This window comes from Agrilus planipennis, unplaced genomic scaffold (assembly GCF_000699045.2).
Source record: "Agrilus planipennis isolate EAB-ADULT unplaced genomic scaffold, Apla_2.0 scaffold259, whole genome shotgun sequence".
In the NCBI taxonomy this organism is placed as follows: Eukaryota; Metazoa; Arthropoda; class Insecta; order Coleoptera; family Buprestidae; genus Agrilus; species Agrilus planipennis.
In genome coordinates this window covers 187,436-213,946 of record NW_020438998.1, presented here as the reverse complement: position 1 = coordinate 213,946, position 26,511 = coordinate 187,436, and the positions used below count along the sequence as shown (strand labels likewise).

At 32.8% G+C, this 26,511-nt stretch overlaps 1 protein-coding gene across 5 annotated transcripts in view; it reads right to left on the bottom strand.

Annotated features, from left to right (window-relative positions):
- The window catches only part of LOC108741634 (protein unc-13 homolog A), a 105,088-nt gene that overhangs the window by 30,927 nt on the left and 47,650 nt on the right, over window positions 1-26,511 (bottom strand). For 3 of the 5 annotated variants that reach the window (XM_018476491.2, XM_018476493.2, XM_018476496.2), the window contains 3 exons: window positions 25,733-25,853; window positions 9,242-9,348; window positions 4,032-4,173 (listed from right to left, as the gene is read on the bottom strand). In XM_018476491.2, coding sequence (XP_018331993.1) covers window positions 4,032-4,173; window positions 9,242-9,348; window positions 25,733-25,853 — 370 coding nt within the window. Of the gene's footprint in view, window positions 1-4,031; window positions 4,174-9,241; window positions 9,349-13,806; window positions 13,914-25,732; window positions 25,854-26,511 lie in introns of all 5 variants that reach the window. The other 2 variants (XM_018476492.2, XM_018476495.2) reach the window with 1 other exon arrangement.

Here is a 26,511-nt window from a genome sequence, read left to right as displayed (position 1 = left end):
ACTTTTTATGAGAAATAATGACTTATTTACGAAGCGATTGGTAAGAAATACACATTAATTCTTATCCAATTAAGCAACTTAAATACATTGTGCATTTAATATAGATCAATATGGCCCTTTATAGCATGTAATTTAAATGAATATTTTCGAGGAGGCCGGTTTGTATTGTCTAATGACAAAAGAACTGTGAATGTTGTAAAGACATTCTGTAATATAAAATAATTCGAATAAAATAATTCGAAGTGGTCTGTATTCGTAATCCTAAAATGTAGCATCGTGCTACAGATGGCGTTTACGGCGCCATTTGTAGTATTTTCTAAAACATTCTGTAGTATATTTAGTATATTCAGGGGGTATCTTTTGAAGATTTCCCCTTTTCGATAATAATCTAAACAAAACAAAAATATATTTATTATCAGCATTGCACCCGTGCGAAGCTGGGACGGGTCACTAGTATATTGATAAATAATAACTATAAAATTTAACTTTTGATCGTGTTTTATAAATGCCTATCTTCTAAAGTGTTGTCTGCAGTTAGAAATGACACCTTTTGGGTTTTAGTATTTGGGTTTATATTATGATAACCGCAATTACGACAACACACTAAGGGGCACTTTACTTAAGTATATGGAGAACTAGTGTAAGCCTCTACATAAATCTCATAAAATGCTACCTAATAATAAAAGGCAGAAATAGCAATAAGGGTAAGACACAATATATTTTCGCTCATGGCATGGTACATAAATTTGCTAGCTCAAAACTAGCGATAAAAATGTAAATTTTCTCATTGGTGGGAACAAGGTAGGTACCTGCAAGGAATTGAAATTTGTCTTTAAGAAATGACATGAAATGGTCAAAATAAAGGTAGCGAAGTTTTCCGGGTTTAAAAGCTTTGATTCATTGGAATTACTTCCTGTTAAAAACCGCGGTCGATCGGAATTACATCCTAAAGCCGTAGCCTTTTGAAATTACTTTCTCACAAAAGCTATGATCAGTTGGAATTACGTCCTATTAAAAGTTGTGGTCCATTAGAATTATTTCCTGAAGCCGTCGTCTATTGGAATTACTTCCTAAAGCTATGGTCAATTGGAATTAGTTCCTAAAGCCGTAGTCTACTGGAATTACATTCTCACAAAAGCCGTGGTCAATTGGAATTACACAATGTTAAAAGCAATGGTTCATTGGAACCCATTACTTATTTTCGAAATTTTTACTAGGAAAGTGGATAAATCCGTGGTTTGTAGGCGTACCTATTAATTTCTGGTAACTAAAAAGTTAAGTATATTATAGGTATTTTAGGTATATCGGCCATACAGGAAGGCTATTCCGCAATCGAATTAAAGAGCACAAAAAACTTTGGAAACAATATTATTATATCTTAAATTTTAGATATAATCTCCAGTATTATATTATGTCATGTGGTATCTCCATAACCAAAAAATAAGTATTAATAAACACCTGAATCTATTTTTAAGTTGAACGCGTTCTTTTAGCTGAAAAAACAATAAAAATCGTTTAAATTTATTATAATAAACACAAAAAAGCGTTACCTATAACTTTTCTCGTATTATAAACATTAACATAAAACAATTTCCTGTTAAAACTTTTGCGAATTTAGTTTTTAAAACTCCATTAATGAATCTGTAAGCTGTGGACTAGTGTTTTTCATTTGCATTTTAAAAGCATCGTACTTCGTTACCATGAAAAGCAAATAGGTGGTGTTTTCTTTATAAAAAAAGACACCTGGCAAATACAACATCGGAAATTTACAAAAAAGGCCAATTGAATGGTAGCCGGCGTCATCCGTTTATCAGAGCTCGTTCGATCGATGCGGCCGAAAAAGAGCATCATTTGGGTTATTGCGGAAAACGAACAATTCAAAAGAATCCATGTGGGGGGAAAATAAATTATTTAGCAACGGATAAAGAGAATAAAAGAACCGCGGGACGCCATAAAAGAAAAAGCGAACCTACAGGAACGGGAAGCGACGACTGAAACAGAAATTTACTTGATTAATAGTTTAACGTAATCCGGAATGAAAATTTTGAATAAACAATGTAGAAAACGCTGTACAAGGGAAAACTTTAACAATGTTGAAGAAAAATGCAATGATTTTAATTGATTCATCTCTAAAAGATGAAATTCTTTGAGACAGAAGGTAGGAACAAGAACACTTTAGACCTCCATGAACTCGGTAGGTCGAAAGTGTTCTTATTTACCAACATAAACATGTACAACACCGGTGGTACCAACTTTCAGGGTAGTATAAATAATTTAGAGACAGTAAATGGGTAACAGAGCGCTAAGGAAAAGACATACTCATTAGATACGAGTTGAGCTATATCAAGGATGTTGTTCGTACATAGACTGGTACTAAATCCATGCTAGTCCAATATTTGTACCTATTTTTAGCTCCTTTATGCTCATCGGTAACTTCTCGTGAAAGCATGCCTCCTTGTTATAGTGCTTAGTCCTTACATTTGATATTACGAAATTACGAAACGAAACTCGTTTATTATAAGTTACAAGTCAGTGCCTGTTTCAAATTAACTAGTAAAATAACAAAAATGTAGAACCTAGTACGATAATCTGACAAATAATAAAGATTAGAGTCATATAAACAACATAAACCCGGGTTTTCTCTTAATGAAGAATTGCGTGAATGTGATGTAAAAATTCAGAAGAATATGAACGATGTAGATTACTTATTATGGTAGTCATAATAATCCTGTAGATATACACTGCCATTAAACGGTTAATACGACAGTTGTTATGACAGCGAAATATGAGAAAGGATAGATTACGAATAGCTTACATAGGTAGGTAGATATTTGCGAAAGAATCGTAATGTTGAATGTGGTGATTTTTCTGGGGTTTGCGTATAAGGGTTGCAATCTATGAACGTAGTATATTTGGGGGATCAAAATTGGCAAAGTCCCCAATAAATTATCTGTGAAATAGACGTATCTTTTGTTTTGTTTCCACTTGGGACTGTAGTGATTTGCAGCGTTTTGAACATGTCCTTGTTACGCTAGGAAATACTTCATGAGTAGTACATACAAAGTGAATAGAGATAAACGAATAATAGTAAGCGGCGGAGCAATTAGGGGTTGCTTAGGTATGCAAAAGGTTAGGATCGACTTTATAACTGCCTTATAATTACATGTTTTTCCTTTTACATACTTTATTAGTGTCCGCTGCAATTCGTAACTGACATCTCTTTTCTATGTTTACGATATTCCCTACAATGTCTGTCGTGAGTAAAAGTAGATGTTCTGTCAGAAACCGCTCTAGTCTAGTTAAAAAGTTCTAAGAAGAAAGTACATGTGATAGTTTCATTGTGGACCCTGCCAATTTTGAAGTCCTAACAATAATTCGGGTGAACTTTTCAAAAAAAAAGCACTCCTTTAAGAATAAATTTCAATCTCTTCGATTGCGTATGTTTAATTTTATATGTTTCCCGAATGTATTTTTTATTTTATTTTCTGCTCATTTCAGTTTTAACTGGTCAACTTTGAGCAAGTGGGAGACGGGCCGATGCCAAAGAACCTCAGTCACATCATTCGAGATACGATGTAGAGCAATTTACTGTTATTAAACTTTTATAGAGCTAACAGTATTTCTTGCCTAAAATAATCGGTGATTATTAAAAACTCCGTTTCTATTATCTGAAAAGGGGGCTCTGTTAAAAGTGTTAAGAAATCTGCGTATGATTTCGGATGTATTAAGGATTACTGATTTTTGTAGACTGATGTACGAAAGTTTATGCAGTTTCAACTCGTCTAAGCTGGCATGTAATGTTTTAGTTATGATGCGTATTGTTGATATTATTATTGGAATAATTCGAACTGTCATCTAATTCTACATTTATTTTATATCATTAACCAAAGGAATGTATTTTTGGATTTTGTCTGTAATTATGTTTCTATCCCAGTAAAGCTTAAATTTGATATTAAATTGGTATTAAGACTATTATATTCTGCATTGAAGAATAAAAAGAGTAAAGAGATAACGAGTTTAAAGATACTTACAAATAGAACTTTTCATCCCAAACAGGATTGAGTTCTTGAGGCATGGTCCTTGTGCGTTTCTTCACTTTTCCCACTTGAACGGTAACGTACGGATCTGATGTTCCACTTTTGTCCTTTGCTATAAGACCCTGAGCGCATTTTACTGAAATTTACAGTTGTTAGGATCCCGTTCAATTTTCAATAACATACATAGATGTATATACAGCGTCTTTCCAATAAGAGCTATTTTTACATTCCCTTAAAGATTTTTATAGATAATGGTAAATAAATAGAATCATTTTACCATTGGTGATGATTAAACATTTATAGTGAAATGTAAAATAATAGCTCTGGCTTACTAAAGCGCACAACAGGTAAAGCACGTCTTATTGTACAATTAATGAATCAATTAGTAAATGAAATGTAACTACCGGGTGCTTGACTTAATCCTTTTTTACAACACAAGTGAAGGTATAATACAGTGCATACATCTTTTATTCTACACCATTAGCATGTAATATCACAAAAAAGTTACACATAATTATTTTTAATGAAATATTTACGGAGAAAAATAATAAATTAGAAAGTAAAAGGCTTGTCAATGCGAGATAATAAAAAAATAAATAAAATGTTTTTGTTTGGATTTTTAATTAACACTAAATGTCGTGCTAACGTTCTTGGAGTTTTTGTCAATAAATATAATTTGTTGAGATTCTAAAGATATTAACAAATTTAGGAAAAAGGAGCAATATAAATCCTTAACAAAAATATTTTACCAATAACAATAACAGTGACTTTTACTAAAGTACGAACGAATAAGAAAAAAGCAGTTAGAAAACATCATCGCCTTTTCGCATTTGTACTATGAACAACTTTATACGAATGTTATAAGTAATAATTTTTCTTGGGTGATATGAAAATCTAATTCGTGTAACATGCAGAACCTTTGCATGTATCTATTACGAAAGCAAGCAGCTGAATATTGAAGGAAAAATAACTCTCTCTCTAAAAAAGTGCATTTACATAATTAAGCTATGAAAATACATCGCGCTATAAAGACGTTGTCGCAGGCTATTTTTGTGCATGCACCTAGAAATTTGAGCTTTATGTACAGCCTCACTTTGCTGCAAATGCCTTGAGAAAACTGAAAGATTTATTTATGTTTAAAGGAAGGATGGAGTAATGAGTGAACTACGTTTATGCAATTGATTAGTACAGGCTTAAGTATACGTAAGTACATATAAGAGATATTTTTAAATACGGCAACACTTATAAAGTAAATTACCGAAGGGTAAAATAAGTTAATAATTTTTTTTTTGTTTTGATGGTATCGGGTTTTAAAGAAAATTGAGAAGTGACAAAAATTATTATCCAACTAGCTTAAAACAATAGTGTTACTTGTGAAAGCACTGCAAGGGCTACAGGTGTCCTTGGCCAAATCGAAAGCCTTTTTTGCATATAAATTAAATGGGCGACTCACCCTATAGCTACCACTAAACTTCTTCCTTGTGGATATGCGTTTTACCCATTTCCAATATAGACATATCATTACGAAAGTGGTGTCTTCATTAGAAGTGGGTCAAACTTGTATTTGAAAGGAAAATGTTTAGCGGTAACTATTGATGAGTAGACATTAGTTTTGTCTTAGTCTTTTGAGAGTACGTTTTGGTCTCGATCTTATTTTGTCGGGATCGGTTCTTATTTTTGCAAGATTGCCTTGCTATTTCAAATCTATATTTACCATTGCGAAATTTTGACTTCTTTGGTAACTCTTCAAGGAGAAGGTCACAAAAAATAAACATAAAATTGATTTCTCGATTGTTTGCTGTCCACTAATTTTGGAACAACTCGTTTGTTTATAGTTTCTTACATGAAATTTAAGTTTATTTTGTACCCGTTTCAGAATTAAGGTGAATATTTTTCGAGAATTTTGCTGTTGGTTTTGATCTTGTTGATTTAATCTTGCTTCAACAATGTTGGAACAAATACAGCTACAAATGTAGGATGATAGATACAATAAGCAAAAGGCATGTAGGGGTTCAAGAAAAATTGAGTTTAAAACTATTTGGCATTCTACTTTTAGGCATCTACATAACACTGAACACAAATTAAAGCATTTGCAACAAAATAGCGAGGCTAGAAATTTATCAACACAATTGTTCAAATCATTGAACATATGTATATAAACGTGTACATATAGGGTGTCCCGTAAATAGTGGATAACCTTTTAATTCGTACGGGACCATTAAGATAATCCAGAAAATTCAGTTTTACGTTTAATGAATCTTTTAATTTTTGTTTTTAAAAAATATTTTTATGCACCTGAGAATGTATAGAACTATTTAAGGAAATAATAATTTAATAAATCATTCATTTATAGATTTGAAACCTGAGAGATTAACTTGCGATCCTAATTTACTGGGAAATATTTGAAAATCGTGGACTTTTTATTAAACATAAAGTTTAATTATCTGGATTGCGCTACAGTTATCTATCTTTTACGGGACACTCTGTATAAACTATGAATAGAGAGTGTGAACGTTCTCCACTGTTAGTTTTATGGTAAAAGCGTGTAATTATTATTAGTGTTAGTGAAGAAGAATGGTGGTGTCTATATAGTGTTAAGATATAGTGGATTTATTAAATAGTTTGTTAATTCAGGCATATTTGTAGCTACATTCTATGGGCAACTCATAAAAGTCATTGTAGAAGGACTAAAAGAAAGGGCTTGATTGTAGAAACGGTGTTATTACCAAGTTAGATTTACCCCTAATGCAAAGATGCAGTAAATTCGAGAAGTTTTTAATTTACTTGCTATAATAATTATAACACCCTCATTAATCTATTGTTTATTTCAATTTCATCTATTTTTCGTTAAAAACAATTCGTTATAATTGAGTTAGGTACTAATATAAATTAATCTATGCTATTTGTTTTAATATTAAAGTAATTAATATTCTCGAATGTTTCTGCAGTTTGCAGGGATTTTGGAACGTTATTAGCAGTTAATCAATACTTCGTTTGGGAGATTTTGGGAGATAAAATAACGTTAGTGTGAGTACATGGGAATGTGTAACTGACAGCAAAGGCACCACAGGATTCATTAAATAAAAAAAAATATTGAAGTGTTATTGTGTAGCATATCTTAGGTATATAGGTAATAACTACTTTCTTGATTTTTATCTTTATAAAAGAAATTAATAAATTATAGATTAAAATAATCAGAAAGATTTCTGAATACTACCAATATTTTTTGATGAATATGAGGGCAATATTCGGAAAAAGTGACAGGTGAGGAAATATTTTTAATAATTATTAGAAACAGGCAATTTTTTCCAAAATGATGTTCTTCTGTATGATATTGCCTTGGAATAACTAAAAAAATATCAGTCTCGCGTTGATGATGCCCACGTGTGAAAAGGGCGAAACACGTGTCCGCTCATATAAAATTTATTTGTGGTAATTAGGGGTGAGTATTCCTTTTAATTTTTTAATTAAAATTTACCACAGTCTCCTTCTTCTATTTTGAATAAAAAAGATGGTTACTTTTTTGTATAATATAAAGTAATATAATGGGTGCTGTAATATTATGAAAGAGGAGTCATAACAACTATTATTTTAATATTCTTTTAGTTTTTATTTCTATTTCTATTCGTAGATGAATACTTATGGTAGGTAACTAAGAGTTGCCCTAAGAACGTTGAAACAGTTTAAGTAGATATGCAAATGTTTACCGTCAGTTACAGATTCACCTTTCAGGGGTATGTTTATAGGGGATCGAAGTGGCAGTATGTAAACTGTCCGGCTTTGTTGTTAAGAATTCTTACACTGCTGTTAACATAGGTAGAGAAGCTAAAGAAGAAAGCTTTAATAGTGAAAGAGAGCACAAACACACCCTAAGTACCAGACTCGAAATGAGATTAGTTTTTCAAAACACAGAGAGCTACAGAGAATTAGTTGAAAGTTTGGACTTTATCAAACTTTAATCAGCAGTTAGTCAAGTTGTAATAGGAGGCATTCCGATGCATGAACTTTAACCATAGCGTGCAGTCTGTTTCAAAACACTTTCTGTAAACCAATCCACTTCAAATTTAATCATAAACAAAACTAAATCAATTATGAAATCAGAGCCAGAATTAGGATTGTACGCATTTAAAAAAGTATCACCGTGAAGCCGCAATAGAAATATATTCTGTAACCATACGTTTTGTTAGTACCTATAGTACATCAGCGCAAATATGGTTGGTTTATGACCGCTTGTAAAAACGCCGGCTTTTTGGTCAGTTCAGTGGAGTAGCCCTATTGTTAGAATATCTTTATGGTGCGGCGGGCTTCCCCACGGCTAATGTAATATGAAATGTAGTTAAAACTATATTATAGTTAAAAACCACACGACTGAAGAAGTCTCACACTAAATGGCGATACGTCGGTTGAGTTTTTGTAATTGATAAGCGTGTAGATACATATCAAATTCTGGATGTGATTCTATAATTGAAATTTATACACGAAAGTAATATTTTGAGTATACGCGCATATAGAACAACTTCACCTTATTTATCTTAACCTTGTCTATCGACCCAGATAAATTCTAACTGTAAAGTTGTAAATTTTGTCTGACACTTGTAGTACAACCTTTTCTTAAATTGAAAGAAGTTTCATTCGTATTATATTAAAAATCTTTTCAAAAATGCATTCAAAGCTGTTTCAGTGTTAAACGTAATGTTATAACAACAATATAATCTTGTAAATCATCTGCAGCTACTGTTTTTCCACAGAATTTATATAACAGAACTGTCAGTATTTTTTTTTAACTAGAAGTAAATTGTATAACTATATTTAAAAGATAAAAGCAATACAACTGTTTTAAAAGAACTATCACTTTAATAAATTTTTGTTTGTGTATTGTTTAAAAGGTGAAGACCAGGATATTCAAAGACAAGGTGAAGAACAAACAGCTTCGTAAAATAGTGTGGAATTTTCGTGTTTAAAAGAGTTTTTCTTAGCTATTCTGTCTAATAGAAGTTTAGTAAATTATAAACTTAATTTTCATGACGATTGTGCTCGGAAACAGACCAGTAAAGAATGCAATTTATAATACTGAGGAGGCGAACAGAAGAGATAGTGACAGAAGATAACAGAATGAAAAATATTAATAGAGTTTTATATTAGTCATAATAATAATCATCATTATAGTCATACTCATGGCCCCAATAGAATGCAGCTGTCAATACCTGTAATAGCAATCTTGCAGGACCACTTTGAGGTGCCTTCGATTGTCATTTCCTCCGCCTGCTCGATTGAGTCTATATGTGTGTCAGGGTCCACATTAAATGTTGTTCTGGTGGTAGATGCCGAGACCGGAAAAAAGAGACACCGATACAATCTCTCAACAACAACAATAACACAGCAACAGCAGCAATAGCAACACTAACAGACGCCATACCATCGTCGCTTCCATCGGTTTTATTATTATAAACATTGATTATTATTAAACGACATGTGTGTTTTCCCGCCTATCCTGATATCGGCAGGACCTTTCAATTAACTGGCTATTACACCACACAACAGCGAACAATTGAATAGATTTTTAAACCAACTCTTACGCGACTTCCACACTACATCATGCTTGAAAAATGAATTATGTATACGTAATTGGTCGATTGTACCACACCAAATTATTAGTTTATCTATCCGAAAATGATTCATGAGAGCTTATAGCTTTAGATAAATGTAGTAAACTTTTGTAATCATGCGACTGATTGCACCCGATCACTTTTGGCTTTTATTTAAGTACAATTGGTGAATAAAAGTACGCACCAAACGGATCCCGACTTGTTCCAAAAGTTCTTTTTTTAAATTTTGAATCTTTAAGCTTTTAAGACCAAGTTAAAACTATAATGATCTTATTTTATAAAAATACTGGTGGATCAAAAGAAAATATCAGTATTTTTAGAATTCGTATTCGTCTCAAAACTGCGATAGAATTATTTTGTGTTGCTGACGTTTGCTATACTTCGTTTACTTTCTGTAGCGATGTGATCTTCAGTTTGACCGGCGCAAAGTAGAAAAGAACAGCATTAGGCCAGAAAAGGAAGGAGACAACTCTCGGCCAAACTCTTAACCGGTGAGGAGAGTATAATTCGTACAGTACTGCACGAAAAAATTGACCATTTTATCCACTACAACTGCATTGCTCAAATGTGCTGTTAATGGTAACATTTACTACTGAAAATATCAACGAGATGTTTATTTATATTTGAAGACATATTAAAGGCTTTAATACTTGTTTTCGACTCGCACTACTATTCATAATTGAATAAAACTTTTCGCAAGTACTGTATGAAAAAGTATGTTTAATGAACAAGAGTCGAGAGTATAATGAGCTTTTTTCTCCCTATTTACGATTTTGCCAGCGCGCATCCAAGACACTGGAAGGGGCACATCGCTAGAGAAAGTAAATGAAGTATACCGTTATTACACAGTTTAGGGTTCATTTATTATTACTTAATTAGCAGATATCATAAATAAAATGCTTTTTATCAGGTTTTATTGCACCTCAATTTAGATACTATAGTTAATGCAAAAAAAGCAGTAGATAACAGAATATTATTGGTACGTATACGTGTATGTTTCCACTTTAGATCGTGCATATCGTTGGCACCACTCTGAGGTTTGCGTGGTTCTACGTGATAATTATCACACTCAATTAATTATTGTACGGTAATTCCCGCAAACTACAGTTGCGATTGCTAATAATTTGAAATGCTATACAAGAATTAGTCTCTAATTTATAACGATCTACCAGATATCTCAAACTAACCTTACTTTGTTTTGACCGTTAATAATAAATAAATAGTTTATATTTCGATTCAATACACAGTATAAAATCGACGAACCGGAAATAGAACAAGCAATGGTCTAAACATCTTGACGATGCGGCTCTCGGTTGTCCTCAGATAAATATCAAACTTTATGGGATAGTACCATACACTTCTCCTCCTCGTACATCATAGATCGGATCATATAAAATTGATTTGTGACCGCCTGCAAAAACGCCGGCTTTTTAGGTTAAATTAAAGGAGTGGATCTGCTGTTAGAATATCATTATAGTCTCGTACAGGGCTTCTTCACGACTATAATATGAGATGAAGTTACAACTACATTATGGTTAAAAAACATACAACTTTAGATTTAGATTTTTTCTAATTATATGTAATTAATTCGATCGGTACATTATAAAATAGGTATATTTTTCATTACACTATTATAAATAAACCGTACTATCAGCATCAGGCTGTTTAAAACTAGAAAAAGCCTTGTAAGTTGCATGATTTTTAACTGTACTGTATTAGCTCTAACTTATTACAGCCCTGAAGAAGAATCACAACAGATGGCGATACGTCGGTTGATGTTTTCTAATTAATAAACGTGTAGGTACATATCCAATTCTGGCTGTGGATAATTATCTGAAGATTGCCTGCGGACTATTACTACTACAGAATTTGCTTAAATGATTCAAGAAAACCACAGAATAACTTGGACCGCAGCAGACGGACCCGAAATAGGATCGGAGTCCTTCTTAGTAGACTTATGTCCTTGAACATCCTTAGTAGTAATAGTAGTAACAAAATGTTTAAATTCGACTTTGATTGGTGCCATTGTTTTACAATTATTGTCAGCGTTAATTAACCACTACATCAGTTTGTGGCTACGATTTTATGACCTCAGTCAGCAAGCGCAACTGTAGTTGTTCTGTTATGAATAAGAGAGTGGCAACGTGGGCAGGGATTCAACATCAGCAACACATATTTTTGTGTTTTGTTTTTTACTTTACGGCCCGTTGCTCGTCTGATTTATTGCGACAAAATGTCAATTATTCAACGATCGACAAACGCGTTGCGGTCGCAGCTGCCTCATGACATTTTCAAAATTACGAGTTATTACGACCTACATAAAACTGTGTAATATTGCACATTATGCATGTTGATTAAAATGTACAGACACACAGGTACTAACATATATATATATACACTCGAAATTATATGTATTTTATGTCGGGTTTACGCTTGTTGTTTATTGTATTCTGTAGTTAGTACGTCAGGTACCATTGTTGTAGGTTTACTGTTGTGCTGTGTGTGAGATAAATATCCAATTAGCAAAAAGGCACAATAATAATAATAATAATAATAATAATGATAACAAGCCAATGCGCTGGCGCAGACCATTAGCCGAACATTTACAGCAATTCCATCAATAAATACATATAGGTGCAGTTGCAGTGAATAGACCAGGGCGGCAACGATCGAGATTGTAATTATTTTGAAATATTTAGACTAGAAAGAAGATATTCTGGGTCAGAAACTAGTAAACAAGAATCGCTGTTTTCAACTTATTAGTTCACATCAGCACGCGTCAAGTAGAAGCTGAATAAAAGGCCACCAATGAGAGACATTGGGGGCTTTTCAGCGAGAAAAAAATCGGTTAAAGTCGACATTTATCTGTGGACAGATCCTTCAACACAAGCCGAATGTACTCCAGAGTAAAGTTGGTTTGTGTATGGACTCTAACCTAAAAATTTTATTTAGAGGGAATAGCATTGTGTTACTTTGTGGTTTCCTTGTTTGGAAGGCCCTAGGGTAAACGAGCCGCCTGTGGAGATTGTTATTATGTGGAAATTAGTCTAGCGCTTTCCCCAATATCTTTTAGCCATAATTTAAATTTTAATTACGTGTCTACTTATTCGATTATAGTGATATTAATAGAATGTTCTTGTTTTTTAAATTGTGGTTAAAAGAAGAGTTTTATATTGACATTAGTTTTTAAGTATTTCAAACTTTTTGTAACTTTTTTTTAATTTTACTTTTGTTTTTCCGCCTCCCCCTTTACAATGAAGCGTTTTCTACTTTCCCAAATTTCCCTTTTCCTTCAGCACCTGCTATTATACAGCAGATTACTAGAGCAACCCCAATTAAGTATCATTAATTTAAAATTTAAAAGGGTTCTTCCTTATTCTAAAGATATCATGACGTTACGGCCTACTTAATCGAACTACCTTCAACCCTTGTTAAATTTTAATCAAAACAACGTAGTCAAAAAATCTATTTATCCTGGCGCTATTCACTGCAACAAATAACAATAAATAAACATAATAGATTCATTACAACAATACGTTGCAGTTCGTGTTAAGTAGTCGCGCTGTTAAACTACGTCACGGGAATGTTTTGTACGGCTTTACAACAACAATGCAGCCTTTATATAGAGCATTATATGTACAGATACGGACAAAGAGCGAAAAGACTGTTGGCCGAGGGATGTGTGCACGCTATAGTTGGTACGATCAAAATCGGCAAAGTTCGCAATAAATTATCTGTGAGAATGGACGTATCTTCTTTCACGTTTCCACTTGAGTAATACAGACAAAGTGAAAAGAGATAACCAAATAAGTGAGCGGTGCAACGGTTAGAGGTATGCAGAAGGTCAGGGTCGGCTTTATTCTTTGCTTTCCTAAAGTCCGATGCTGACAACATGCTAAAATCAATCAAAACATCAATTGGTATAATGCTATTTCTTTTTCATTATTAGTGCCCGCTGCAATTCCTACCTGGCATCTCTTTTCTATATTTACAGTATTCCTTATAAAGTCTGTTGTGAGTAAAAGTAGGCGTCAGCTACCGCTCTAGTTCAGTTAGTAAGTTGAAAGAAGAAAGTAAATGAGACAGTTTATTGAGGACTATGCCAATTTTGAACGTCCCCACTATAGCAACCCTCGCTAGTTAGCATTTCGTCGTGGACAAACCTGTAATTGCTATTTTAGCCGACCACTTTGAGGTACCGTCGAGTACTGATTGTTTAACGGCCTTCATGTGGCCGACGTGGCTCTTGTCTTCTACCCCGAACACAGCTCTAAAGACACATTATTAAAAAGTACTTATATAACACAACTTGAAAAGTTTAATTGTTGTGCCCCTTCTGGTGCAAAACAATCATTATTATATTAACAGCGAAGTAGGTCAAGCGGATACTTAAAAATGTTTCGTAGATGTTGTAGGGGAACAAATTGGTCCTACAAAATTATAAAGGATCTAAAAGTGACCGAGCTTCGCGTGCAGTATTTACTATTAAATGCACCCTTTTCATTTAGATAACTGAGCTGCTCTTTAACAGCCATAACAAAGAAAATTAATTAAATTTAATACATGTGGCAGTAACGTTATGCGTTAGTATTTCCGTTACAAAATGCGAAGTAAAGATCAACTGAATAGTTCCTAAAGTAATTCTTGGGCATGCGACGTCAAAAGATGTTGAGGATAGTATAAAGGGATAATTTCCAAGGTAAATAACTCATTGGTTTCTGATCATAACTTAAAATCAAAAACCGACTCAATCGGAGAACTATTAATTTGGTTTTTCACTTTTTAAGAAGAATTTTGTTGGTATGGTGGCTCATGATTGATCAACTGACTTATTATTTGTGCTTCTTGGTTATAAATCGTTGTATCGGTGGATTTATTCTTCGATTCAATTCTCCAACTTTATTGGACAAGAGTTAATTGGTGAATTTTTGACTAATTATTACTTTTAGTCATGAGCTTTCTTGACTCGCAAGTCGCAGATTCACTTCTGCGACCCAATTGTCCAACTTTATTGATAAGAACAATTTGGTGTATTTTTACCTTGATTCTTTCGTTTCTTCCAGAGCTTTTTTGGATTTGATGCCTTATAGTTTGCTGATTGATTTTGAGATTCTTGGCTAAAAACCGTTATGTCGATATACTGACTTCTTCAATGGAATTGTCTGACATTATTGAACAAAAGTCAGTTGGTCAACATTTATCTTGATTCTTTTCTGTTTGTTAAGAGCCTTGTCAATACTATGATTTAAATGTTGACTGACTAACTTGAGCTTCGTGACTGTAAGCCACTGCCTCAGTGAATTCACTTTTTCGGTACAACTGTTCAATTTTATTGGACACGACTCATTTATTGAACTTCTGGCTTGATTTTTCTCTTTTTGTCAACAGTGTTGTAATGTGATGGCACGCAGTTGGCCCATTGGCTTCCGCCTTCAATCTCCAGATCTATATTCTTTGGTGTCCCATGATTTACATTCAATTACATACCAATTACACATCAAAAAGAGCATTTTTTTGATCGATTTTGTACCGTTTGTGAGATACCAATGGGACATTTGATATTTGTTTTTTTTTTAATTACCTACCACCTTCTGTAGATTGTAGTGAACAAAATACCTACCCATGATGAAACAATTTCCATTATACAACAATTGAACAAGATATTGAGAAACCATATTGAAAAACCAATTACATCACCGTTGATTCACGTTTCTATTTCTTGCTAAAATTGACGTATATGTTGATATTGCAAGAATAATAATTCTCATTTTTACACCCAATAGGTGTGCTATAGTAATAATAATAATAAATAATAATAGCATGAAGACAACGGAATTTTTAAAATTACAACGGCGTGTAATGGGTAGTAAATGTGAATTTTATGAACATTTTTGGCGTTAATATGAGGTGTTTCTTAAAGCGGCTTTTAGTACCTGCGTGCATGATGCATGTAAGAATGAAATTTTATAGACAACTGCCGAATCCCTCAAGAGTTATATACGCTACGGTTATAAAAGGAAGATAATAAAGTACAATAGCAATTTTTCTAAACAATTGGACGTAATAAGTCATGTAAAGAGGTCGAGAATCCACTGGGATTATCGATCGCATATATTTTCTTCCAATCGCCTATAAAACCTGGTAATTCATTGTTCCCGTAAAAACCTCCAGTCGACGAGAGAATCGCTATTTTCCAATTCTATAGTTACGAATGGTGTTTTTCCCTGTTTTATTCCGAGTACGCGTCTGTTATTCGGTAATACACAACGGTAGCTAACTGCCAAGTTGTTTACCAATTCGGTGATTTTATGTTCACTGATAAAATCGACGAAGCAATTAACTACAGAGGTACCTATCCTAAATACAGGAAGAAGAAAGATCGAATATCCGTAGATAATTTTTTAAATATTTTTACTTTTTGTATATACGTATTAATAATTACCGTAAGTGTCCTTTCGAACAAAGCAGGAATATAAAATGATAAAATGTGTCCTGCATATCTTACACATGGTAATAAATCGTTAAAAATGCTTGCCGAGCCATGTTTGTGAGATTCATGTCAATATTTTACTTGGAGGCCAGAAAAAGAATTAAATTTCCTAATAAAAAGTTTTGGATTAATATTTTATGTACTATCCAGGGTCCTATGTATTAGAAATTAATTTGAAGATGAATTTAAGATCATTTCAGATTATTGTTGATGCATTCTTTTTTTAAACCCAATCTTATTATCAGTGTTTATAAATCCTAATATTATTATTTTGGATATGCTAAAATGATTATTCTTTACTGAAAATGTTTTGTTATATCATAAAAATTATTAATATTTAACTTTCAATGATGCAAAGTTTGTCAATCAAAATCATGTCGAATTTGTTTTGTATTCATATTTATCAGTTACCTTCAGTGCTATTTACTTCAAAATTGTTTTGTTCGTCTTACAATCTTTTAAAGCTTCATCAAAAGATAAAATTCTCTTTAATTTGATCTTTTTATCGTTTAATTTATTTGGCATTAATTTACTTTTAAGGTTGCTGTTTTTCACAAGTTCTAAAAAGGAAGACCAATAAGGTAAACTGACTAAAAAGTTTAAAGCAGTAGTGTATGAACCATTTCTTTTATTATAAATATAGAACAATTACAAAATAATATAGTTATTAAAAAAGACAATAAACCATGCTGTATCCCTTTCATTAATTTTTAAACTGATGTTATAAATTGATTAAGAAACTGCCATGGTTTTTTATTTTGTTGGTTTTGTGCGCTTTAGTTTTTTGCAATGACTCGTATATCTCGTTATTTAGAGAGAATATTTCGCGTTAGTAAAAGAATTTACGGTTCTACTGTGCATCGGTGGCCACAAAATCCCGAAACATTGTCAGAAAACAAATCAACGGGATGCCAGACGGCTAGAATAGGGTATAAAAAGCAGCGTCCAAGTATCTTTCAACCGCCAAATTGTGAGAGAGAACTTGTTCAACAGTAGCAATTGCTTTGTCGGTATGTTGAGATCAGGTTTAAGAACGACTTTATGTATTTTACACTGCTACTAATTGAAGTTGAAGGGAAGAAACACAAAGTTAATTTAATACAATTTAAAACTTGTAGGAGGCTGCTATTTTAAGATAATAATAAATATGGTTGAAATTATTTATGTATTCATTTATAGATCTGAAGACGGATTAGTAAATTTTCAAGCACGCTAAGGGTTTCAAATTAGGACCGGGGTAATACCAACTGTCGCAATAAATTATAATTTATTAATAATAAACTTTCTAGAAGTATACGTAGCTAAATTTTATGGCATGTTGCGTCCAAATATAGAATCGTTTTTCAATTAAAAGAAAACAAATATTACTGTAGAAAAACGTGAAGGTATCATGTAGATGTAATACGACAGCGCTAAAGACCTTAGATTAGGTATGCAAGGGAAGATAAAGAAGGGTAAGAGCGAATATAAAGATAGGAGACGACAGATTAGAAGAAGTGACTGATTTTAGGTGTCTTAGGAAGTAACAGGGATGTAAAACAGAGGATAGCGCAAGGTTGAGTTGCCTTCAATAAAAATAAATCAGTTCCATGATCGCGAACAGTTAATTTAAAAATTTGAAAAAGATTGTTAAAGGTGTATGTTTGGAGCGAGGCGCTGTACAGGTGCGAAATATGGACGGCAAGCGCGGCGGAAAAGAAAAGGTTAAAAGCGTTTGAAATGTGGTATTACAGGCGAATGATGAGGATACCGTGGATAGAGAGGGTTAGAGATGAAGAGTTATTAGAAAGAATAGGATAACGGAGGTCTCTATGAAAGTCAATAAGGCGAGAAAGGTTAGCAGAACACCTTCACCAGCATTAAGAGACATATTAGTGGCAGAAACAGGAGTTAAGAGAAGTAGAGGTAGATTTAGATTAGATTAATGACTGCAAACAGTTAAGGATGTGGCATGCTCTAGTTTTAGGGAAATTCGAAGGTTATCTCAGGATAGAAAAGAGTGGTGGTGCATGTTAAATCAATTTAGAGATTGACGACCTTATGATGATGCAGAGTACGTAGTTAATACGCTTCTGACAATGATGAATTCCCTGGATGTAAGTATTAAAAATGGGTTTCTCTCTTAAATATTTGCGTTATTTAACATTTTACCCAGCCTACATTGTTGCTGTCACGCTAAAGCGTATTTAGGATCACATGATGTATATTATCTTCAAGTACAAGTGCAGCAGTGTAGCATACACTGTGTAATAAACCCATTGTTCTAATTAATCACGGAAAAAAGGCCACGCAAGAATGTTTAATACGCAGTAGTTGCCTTCAGTTTCTGCTTGTCGTTGTTTGTGTAATTTGCGTACCTAAGTTGAGCGAATAATAAAAGCTAGATGATACTCCAGAAAATAAGAGGGTTATTGTCGCATAAACTATAAAAAAAGGAATGAAATAGAGAGAGAGAAAATTAGCTGAGTTTTATAACTACAGTCGGGTAAGAGGTAGTTAAAATGATTGTTATAGCAATACTGCAAACTTTTATAAATGCATGAGGTAATGAATGTGCACACTATGAACTAGTAAAGTGTGGGCGGTAGTATACCCGGAATTTTTAAAGTTTATTGAGGTAAAAGAATTTTTGTCAACCATTAAGCTTGGCTGCACTAGATAAGAGTTCAATTAATTTAACTGCTTAAGGTAGTCCGGTAATTAATTTTAAGGATAGTTGAGATAGTTTTAGAACAATAAGGTTAACTTCTCATTTGTTAAAAATTTGAAATATTAAAATAGGAAAGATAGGAAATAAGGCGGAAGAAATTTTAGGTTATAACCAATTCGGGTTTAGAAGGAGCGAAGGAGCAGGGATACGCGTAAAGTCATATTAGCTTTACGGATATTGGTTGAGAACACGTTAGAAAAAAGGAAAAGCGTATACATAGGATTTGTAGATTTAGAAAAAGCTTTTGACAATATTACATGGGAGATGATGTTAAGAATACTTAAGGATAAAGGGATGAGATTGAAAGATGCAAAAGATGATGTATAATTTATATAAAGAGAACAGCTAGTTATAGAAACTGAGCAACATCGTAGAAATATTAGGAAAGGAGTTTTAGTTTGAACATATAAAAGTTGCGATTAATATTATTAAAGACAGGACAAACTCCAGGACAAGGTATACAGGAATAAATGATTAGTATGCTAACATTTGCGAATGATATAGCCATAGGAGATTTTGGTATTTAAGGGATGTAAAAACACAGTTAGAACTAATACTGTCGAAGTTTGCTTTTAGGAACTTTAAGATATAAATTACTTTGTTACTTATAACTGAAAAAAATCAAGCAAACTCAAGAGGGCGACACCTCTCTTATTGCTTTATAATCATAATAATATCCCTCGAGATTGATCGATTTTCTTCAGTCTTAAATTATAATTTATAAAATCAATTTTTATTTAGTTGCTGATTCAGGTTTTACAGTCGGACTACCTTGAGGTATTTGTCTGGATTAGGTAATAACGCCTTACCATTTGTTACATTTTGTGTAAAATGTTATGGTAGTGCAAGTTTATACTTTCTAGTTATATCAACTAGTGATTGCCAAATTCAACAAGTTGCCAACAAGTTGTTCATAAGTCAAAGGAATGGTTCTTGGAACCAATTTTACTTTGTATGAAAAGTTTAGAAAGAAAAATCCACTTGTGGTAAGACAGGAGACCTGCCAAAGCTTTTTCTAGGACATATTATATAAACGTATCGTGCCAGCAGAGATGAATTCGTGAACGAAACATTTTATTGTATTAACTCTTTGAAATAAGTGCTTGAAAAAAACTAGTTAGTAACCATTAAAAGCAACGTGTTGTATGTCAGTTTTAAGCTTGAAGTGTGTTCTTAAATATAAAAAAGTTGTGGTACTTTTTGAATCTACCTGCAGGCCCCTACGGCAGTTACAAGGTGCAATTGCGCAGGAGACTTCAACGATGCGTCAAGAAGGAAACCTACCGGAGTAGTTTTCTGGTTTTGGGAATATCAGTTCCTGTGTTACTGATATGTAACGTAAATATTATAAATGAGTCAAACCTAAGTCAAAACCTTTAAAACAAGTATAAATCAAAGGGTTACAACCTTGAAATAGGGAAGAAAATTGATTTCTTTCTTTTGTCAAAAATTTTTTTATATATCTGAAAGTATATTTAAACAAGTAACTTAAGTAATGAATATCAATGTTTGTGACATATAGTTCATTCGATTTATAGTAGTTTTAGGGAATATAAATACCAGTTAAACTATACGTTTCAATATTTCCAAAAAATAGTCACCAAAAGAAAAATTATAAGACACTTTCTCAATAGTTAATTATGCTTACAGAGCGTTCATGCTTTTATATCACGTTTTCAGCTACTTTCACCCCGTAATTGGTTAATAGGATAACAATTACCAACGTTCCGTGAAAAAAGCTGCTCACATACCTCATTCACATCAAACACCAAACTTCCTTTGATTCCTCGTGTGTTTTTTGAACGTAAATTAATTGTAACCAACCCAAATTCTGGGACACAAAGCGTACGGTTCACAAAAGCAGTCTAATAAAGGATCTCCGTGAACGCCGAGGGGATGATTAATTAAAACCCGCCTCTACCCTACGTTCTTGCATCTTCTCGACCGTATGCTAAAGCTCGAGGAAAGCGAAAACGATGAAAACGGAACTTTCTCAGCTTAAACATCAGATTTTAAGCAGATTATCAGGTCGATAGGAGAAGTGATAATATTGTCAAACGATGTTTGATTTCAAATAGTTGGATTATTGTTCAGGAAACTTAAACGAAGACATTTATCTGTAATAATTGGATCGGTAAAGTAATTTTGAAATTATTATTTTGAAGATTACGTTAAAAGAGGTGAAAATAGGGTTACGCATCTACTAGGAGGTCAGGCAACTCGATCACGGTAAATTTAGAGACATATGAAACGACGGAAAGCGTCAGTCATCTTCTGAGTCGTGAAGAGCTAGTTAGATATATATCAGAAGCAGAAACATGAGTAAAGAGAGGCAGAGACCCAAAACGAAGATGATGACGATGATAAAATAATGTAAATATTCCGTTAGATTAATTATTATATTATATTATAACTGCCTTTAGAATTACAAAATAAATATGATAAGAACAGTTCAACGCATAATATCTAACAACGTTCTTTGTACCAATTTAATGTGTAATTTTTTGTAGGCTACTTTGACGTTAACCAATAAAAAGTCGGTTTTTAAAATTGTCTTATCAAAACAAATACAACATCAAATATTTTAAACAAAGCGATAGATTGGTTGGATCATTCAATATTTAATTAAATCGAAAAGGCTCTGAAATAACATCAAAATAATTGTTAAGGGTTGAAACACTACCTTCTTTAGCAGGACTATTATTTATTAATACTTATTTATAAAAAGAACTAATTTTAATATTAAGTAAAGTTCAAGGCACTTAATGGTTGGAAGGTTTTTATTTATGAAGAACCAACACCATTGTTATATCAGCTAGTCGAAACGTTGTTATTTTACTTAATATTACGACGAAATGGACGAAATATTTAGTAATTTTGTATTAATTTTCATTAAGTATAAATGTAGAAATTCGTGTAACTTTTGTACTTAACATAAAGGGTTTTTATATAACTATTTCCACGAATTTCTGTATTTACCTCAGCGGTATTTTGTTACAAATCGTAGCGTTATGTTTCTTTCAAACTTGTAAAAGCGATAAACTTCCACACCAAAGAAACCGCAGACACAAAAGCTTGACATTCTCATGACTACAGACTGTAAATATGTTTTTCTGAAAATGAGACGTTATATGCTCTCAGCGGTTGGGTATTTTCATTTAACTTGCTCAGTTATCTGTTTGCTTTTCTATCTATCTGTCTGCTTGCTACAAAACTTGCAAGTTCATTTTGGATTGAAATTTTGCAACCGGTGTAGATGCGTAACCCTATGATATAAAAACAAGAAAACGAACAAATAACGTTATATGTCTATCCATGTAAAACTTGTATCAATTAATCCAAAATTACTAGTCAAATTGGGAAAGTAAAGAAGTTTTTATTCTTGTTGATGCTTGACATGGACCCTTAAGTTCTGAATAGCAACTCGATATTAATTATATGAAATCCTTTGACATTTTTAGTTACTTAATAATGGATTAATATACAATATTAATTTGAAATCATTTCTTCGATTTTTTATTCACCCACTACAATCTATCTCAAATTAATGAGGGAAAAATTGTTGCTGTTGTTACACCCCCGCCGGGAATCGAACCCGGNCTCTCGTAGTTTAGTGGTAGAACATTGGCGCGTAAAGCCAAAGGTCCCGGGATCGATTCCCGGCGGGGGTGTGACAACAGTAACAATTTTTCCCTCATTAATTCGAGATTAATTAATACAGTTTACGTTTTTCCCTCAGTAGTCGCCTTGAACTATGTAGACACTAGTTAAAAACTACGATATTGATCACGATTATAATGTTAATTAACCTAGATTATAAAACAATGAAAACTTTTAACGATATTTCTTATAGGTACTCTTATTAAGGTTTCATTTTCTTCTTTAGAAAATATCTGATTGCAAGGGATGATTTATAAATAGCTTATCGACGTCGGGTCTACATAAAGTTGAACCGACCGATAAAATTTTGCTTTATGTTCTTTTTTCGATAAGCGAGTGATTATTCTGGGAGTAAATTGATCCTAAATGCATCCGCGGAAAGTGCTTTGTGCATTATACAAACAAACAGAACATATTTACTTCGTGAGACTCAAACTGTTAGTATGGGGAAAGACTACAGCAATTTAATGCACTTAAATTAAAATCAATCGATAGCGTCCCACATCTAGTTCGAAGCATACAAATTGCGTGACAAATGTAATCTATTCCAGACTTCGATTTTCCTTCCGATACGTTTACAAGGAGGAAACGACTCTCCACATGGCCCTTTGTAACATACGTACGTAATATTACATGTAAAAAAATCACCGATTGAAAAGCTATAAAATATACATCAAGGAAATTCTGGAAGTACAATTTTAATACCTACCTACATCAAAAGTTAAAGAATAGAACACGCCCTGAACAAAATATTGAACAAATAAAGTTCCAAAAGTTGTCATTAAACTTTTACCTAAGCTATTTTCTATCTACATATTTATTTAGCCGACATTTAAGTACATAATAATTTGTATCAATACAACAATATTTGTTTTTACTCTAATAATGATTAACTAAATTTGTTCCCATTGCAAATTACCTCATTAACTTAAGGTTGTTATATTATTATATAGGAATATATGCATTCGTTTAGACGACCCTATGACCTAGTAGGTACGTTTCGTTGTTGTTGTTGCTGAAACGACTCGTATATTAGAGGTAAGAGTTCCAGTGAGTAAAACCAGAGGCGCGGGTTCGATTCCCGGTAAAGGTGTGACAGCAACAACAATTTTTTTTTCGTTAACTTCAGGTAGGTAATCTGTAGTGGAAAGAAATTGAGTTGATTTCACGTTAAGGTTTGATAATTATTACGTATTTAATTAAATCGACCGGTGTCGATGATGAATCCAAATGAAGTATAACTTCTATTACAAATATTCGTTTCATTTTTAATGTTTTATTTATTTGTTTCTTGTTAGGATGGTAGTTTATACTTGATGTTCTTTCAAGGTCCAATAAAATTCATTGTACCAGGTGATAACTTAACTGAAAACGTTTATTTCCGCTACTGTCGGTATGTCTCCTGTTTAATTTTTGAATTTTTGAAACAACGTAAATATTCCCAAGAGCAGATGGAATGAAGAAATATGTCACAAAGGCTGAACGATAAAACAAGGGCGGGAAGAAGATAAAACGAATTTCCTGAATATAAATGCTGGTTATTTCAAATGAATGAAAATGAAAAGTACAACAAAAACATTTCCGAGGTGGAATATTCGGAAAATGAATTATAAAAACGAGAATAAATTTCTCTAAAAGGGCTCTACATATCATATGAGAAGGAAAACCAGGCAGATGAAGACAAGTTGAGCCCAAAATTCGCTTCAATTATATATAAAGCAGCATACATTGCACCTACATAAAGAAAAAGATTATTGTGTAACTATATATAATAATTCTTTCAGCTTATAATACAGCATGGTTCATGGCTTTCAACCCTTTTAACATAAAAGATTTTAGACTGCTGTCGTTTTGGGTCAATATCGTACGCAGTAATTACAATTACTATGATAGAAAGAAACACTTTCAGTTAGTTTCCTGTTGTAAATAAGTTTTAACAGTTATCTTTTTGAGGTTGTTCCATATCGTCACGGATATTACTATGAGGTTCAGGTCCAGATTGTCAATTTTCCCACGGAAAACAAAAAATGGGTTTTCGCTGTGTCCCGTGAAACATTCTTTCCTTAAACTTAAATAAGGAATTAATGCTTTACGGTGTTTCAGATAACAATATTTCTAAAAAATTATAAAGCATTTTTTTTCATTTGCGCTTACAAGAAATGGTTGTTTAATTAAAATGTGAACGGATGCATAATGAAACTCGTTTATGATCAAATAAAACACGACGGTCGGAATATTCTTGGTTATCTGGGGTTGCTGCAATAGAAAAAGGCTAAGGCTCCTAGACAAATGCTATTCATCGTTGATGGTGTGATAGGTACCATTAAAATAGTTAATTGCAATTCCACTGTATATTTTTATATTCAAAGCTTTTTATTAAGGTTTTTAGGATTCGGTTCGCCATTTTTTTACCGTACGTAGACGTTACTTTTTTTTTTTCGAACGAAAAACAGAACCCTTATAGATTCACTCACTAAATGTCTAGTTTTAATTAAAAATATTGTTGATCGCATAGTATTCTACACTGTATTGTTCTCAATTTTAGAATAGAAATAATAGTTTTTAGAAAAAGGGGTGCATTTAATAATAAATACTGTTAATTAATAATTAGTAGTTTTCTTTTATGTAGCACATTTACAAAGGATTATTTATTACAATGACAGGATAATTTATTAGATGAAATGGCAGAACTAATTTCATCTGCGTGGTACACAGCACTACCGGTAGTTTTTAGACAGATGAACATTTAAACACCTTTTGAAAAAAAGTCATTATTTTCTATTAGCATAAAGCAGCAAGTACTTTTTGAACATCTTTTATATTCGGATAGTATTTACCTAATTGTAGATGACATTTCATTACAACTACAATTTAAATAAAATTTGAAAATTGTTTTGATAATTACCGACTATTTTGTTTAATTTAGAATTGTACTTTGTATTTCAAATTCAACTTTAATTTACTTTGTTTATATTTTTTTGCGTAGTTTTTCAATTAGATACGAGAGTTAAAGAGAAACTAAATTAAACTCCGTAAATAAATTATCCTGTCCGAGTCGTACCGGGGACCTTAAACGTTGGCCACCGTTTGTTTTGCGACGTGCACTTCATACAGCAGCTCGGTCGCTACTTTGTTCGACACAACAAGCGTAATTCAAGGAAAATGTATTGCCATATATCGTGTATAAGGCCATTAGCATTTTTTAAAGCTTTTAAGTGTAATACGATACCTTATGAGTTCGAAGATTTCCGGTTTCTCCCTCTCGCGTTGCTTCATCCTCTCTTTCATGGCGGTTATTATGCTGTTCGCCTTATCTTCGGCCCCATGCTTCGAACTTTTCTCTGCCGCCCCTGAAACAAACATTAGAATATTATAGTCAATGTGAAACAAGGAAAAGTGTTCAATATGATTTCAATTTGGCCGCTAGTGCGCAGGTTCAAAGCGTACATTAACAAATTAACGTAAGACACGGATTTGGTTAGAATACAAGATCAGAATTGCTGATAAATACGGTAAACGTGTATGTCATCACTCGATAGTACAATGACAGCAAATTATCCTGATTCAAGAACTCTGTTTTCAATATTGCGTCGGCATGTCATGTCGAAGAGGGTAAATATACAAAGTAGATAAGAAGACAAACATCAGAATTTAATTCTTGCACAAGTGAAATTCATAAAATGTCGCTTTTAATGCTGCGCCATCATAATAACATGTAGACAGCAAAATATAAACTGAAATGGAAAACGAAGTTAGGATTTCTTTGCATGCCAACAGTATAGGTTTTTGCGAAAACATCGTCTTGAATATCACAAGAGTATGGCATGTGAATGAGAATAAATGTAGATTAGAATGGAAAACAAGGGCAGAGTGGCTGGTGTATCAGCAATATATGCTGATTTGAAAACGTTGTCTTCAGTACTACCATTTTGTAGCATGTCATGTCGAAGTAATATTTAAAAATGAAGGATTTCTAGTTAGATAGTAATAGGTATGCATATTTCGTTC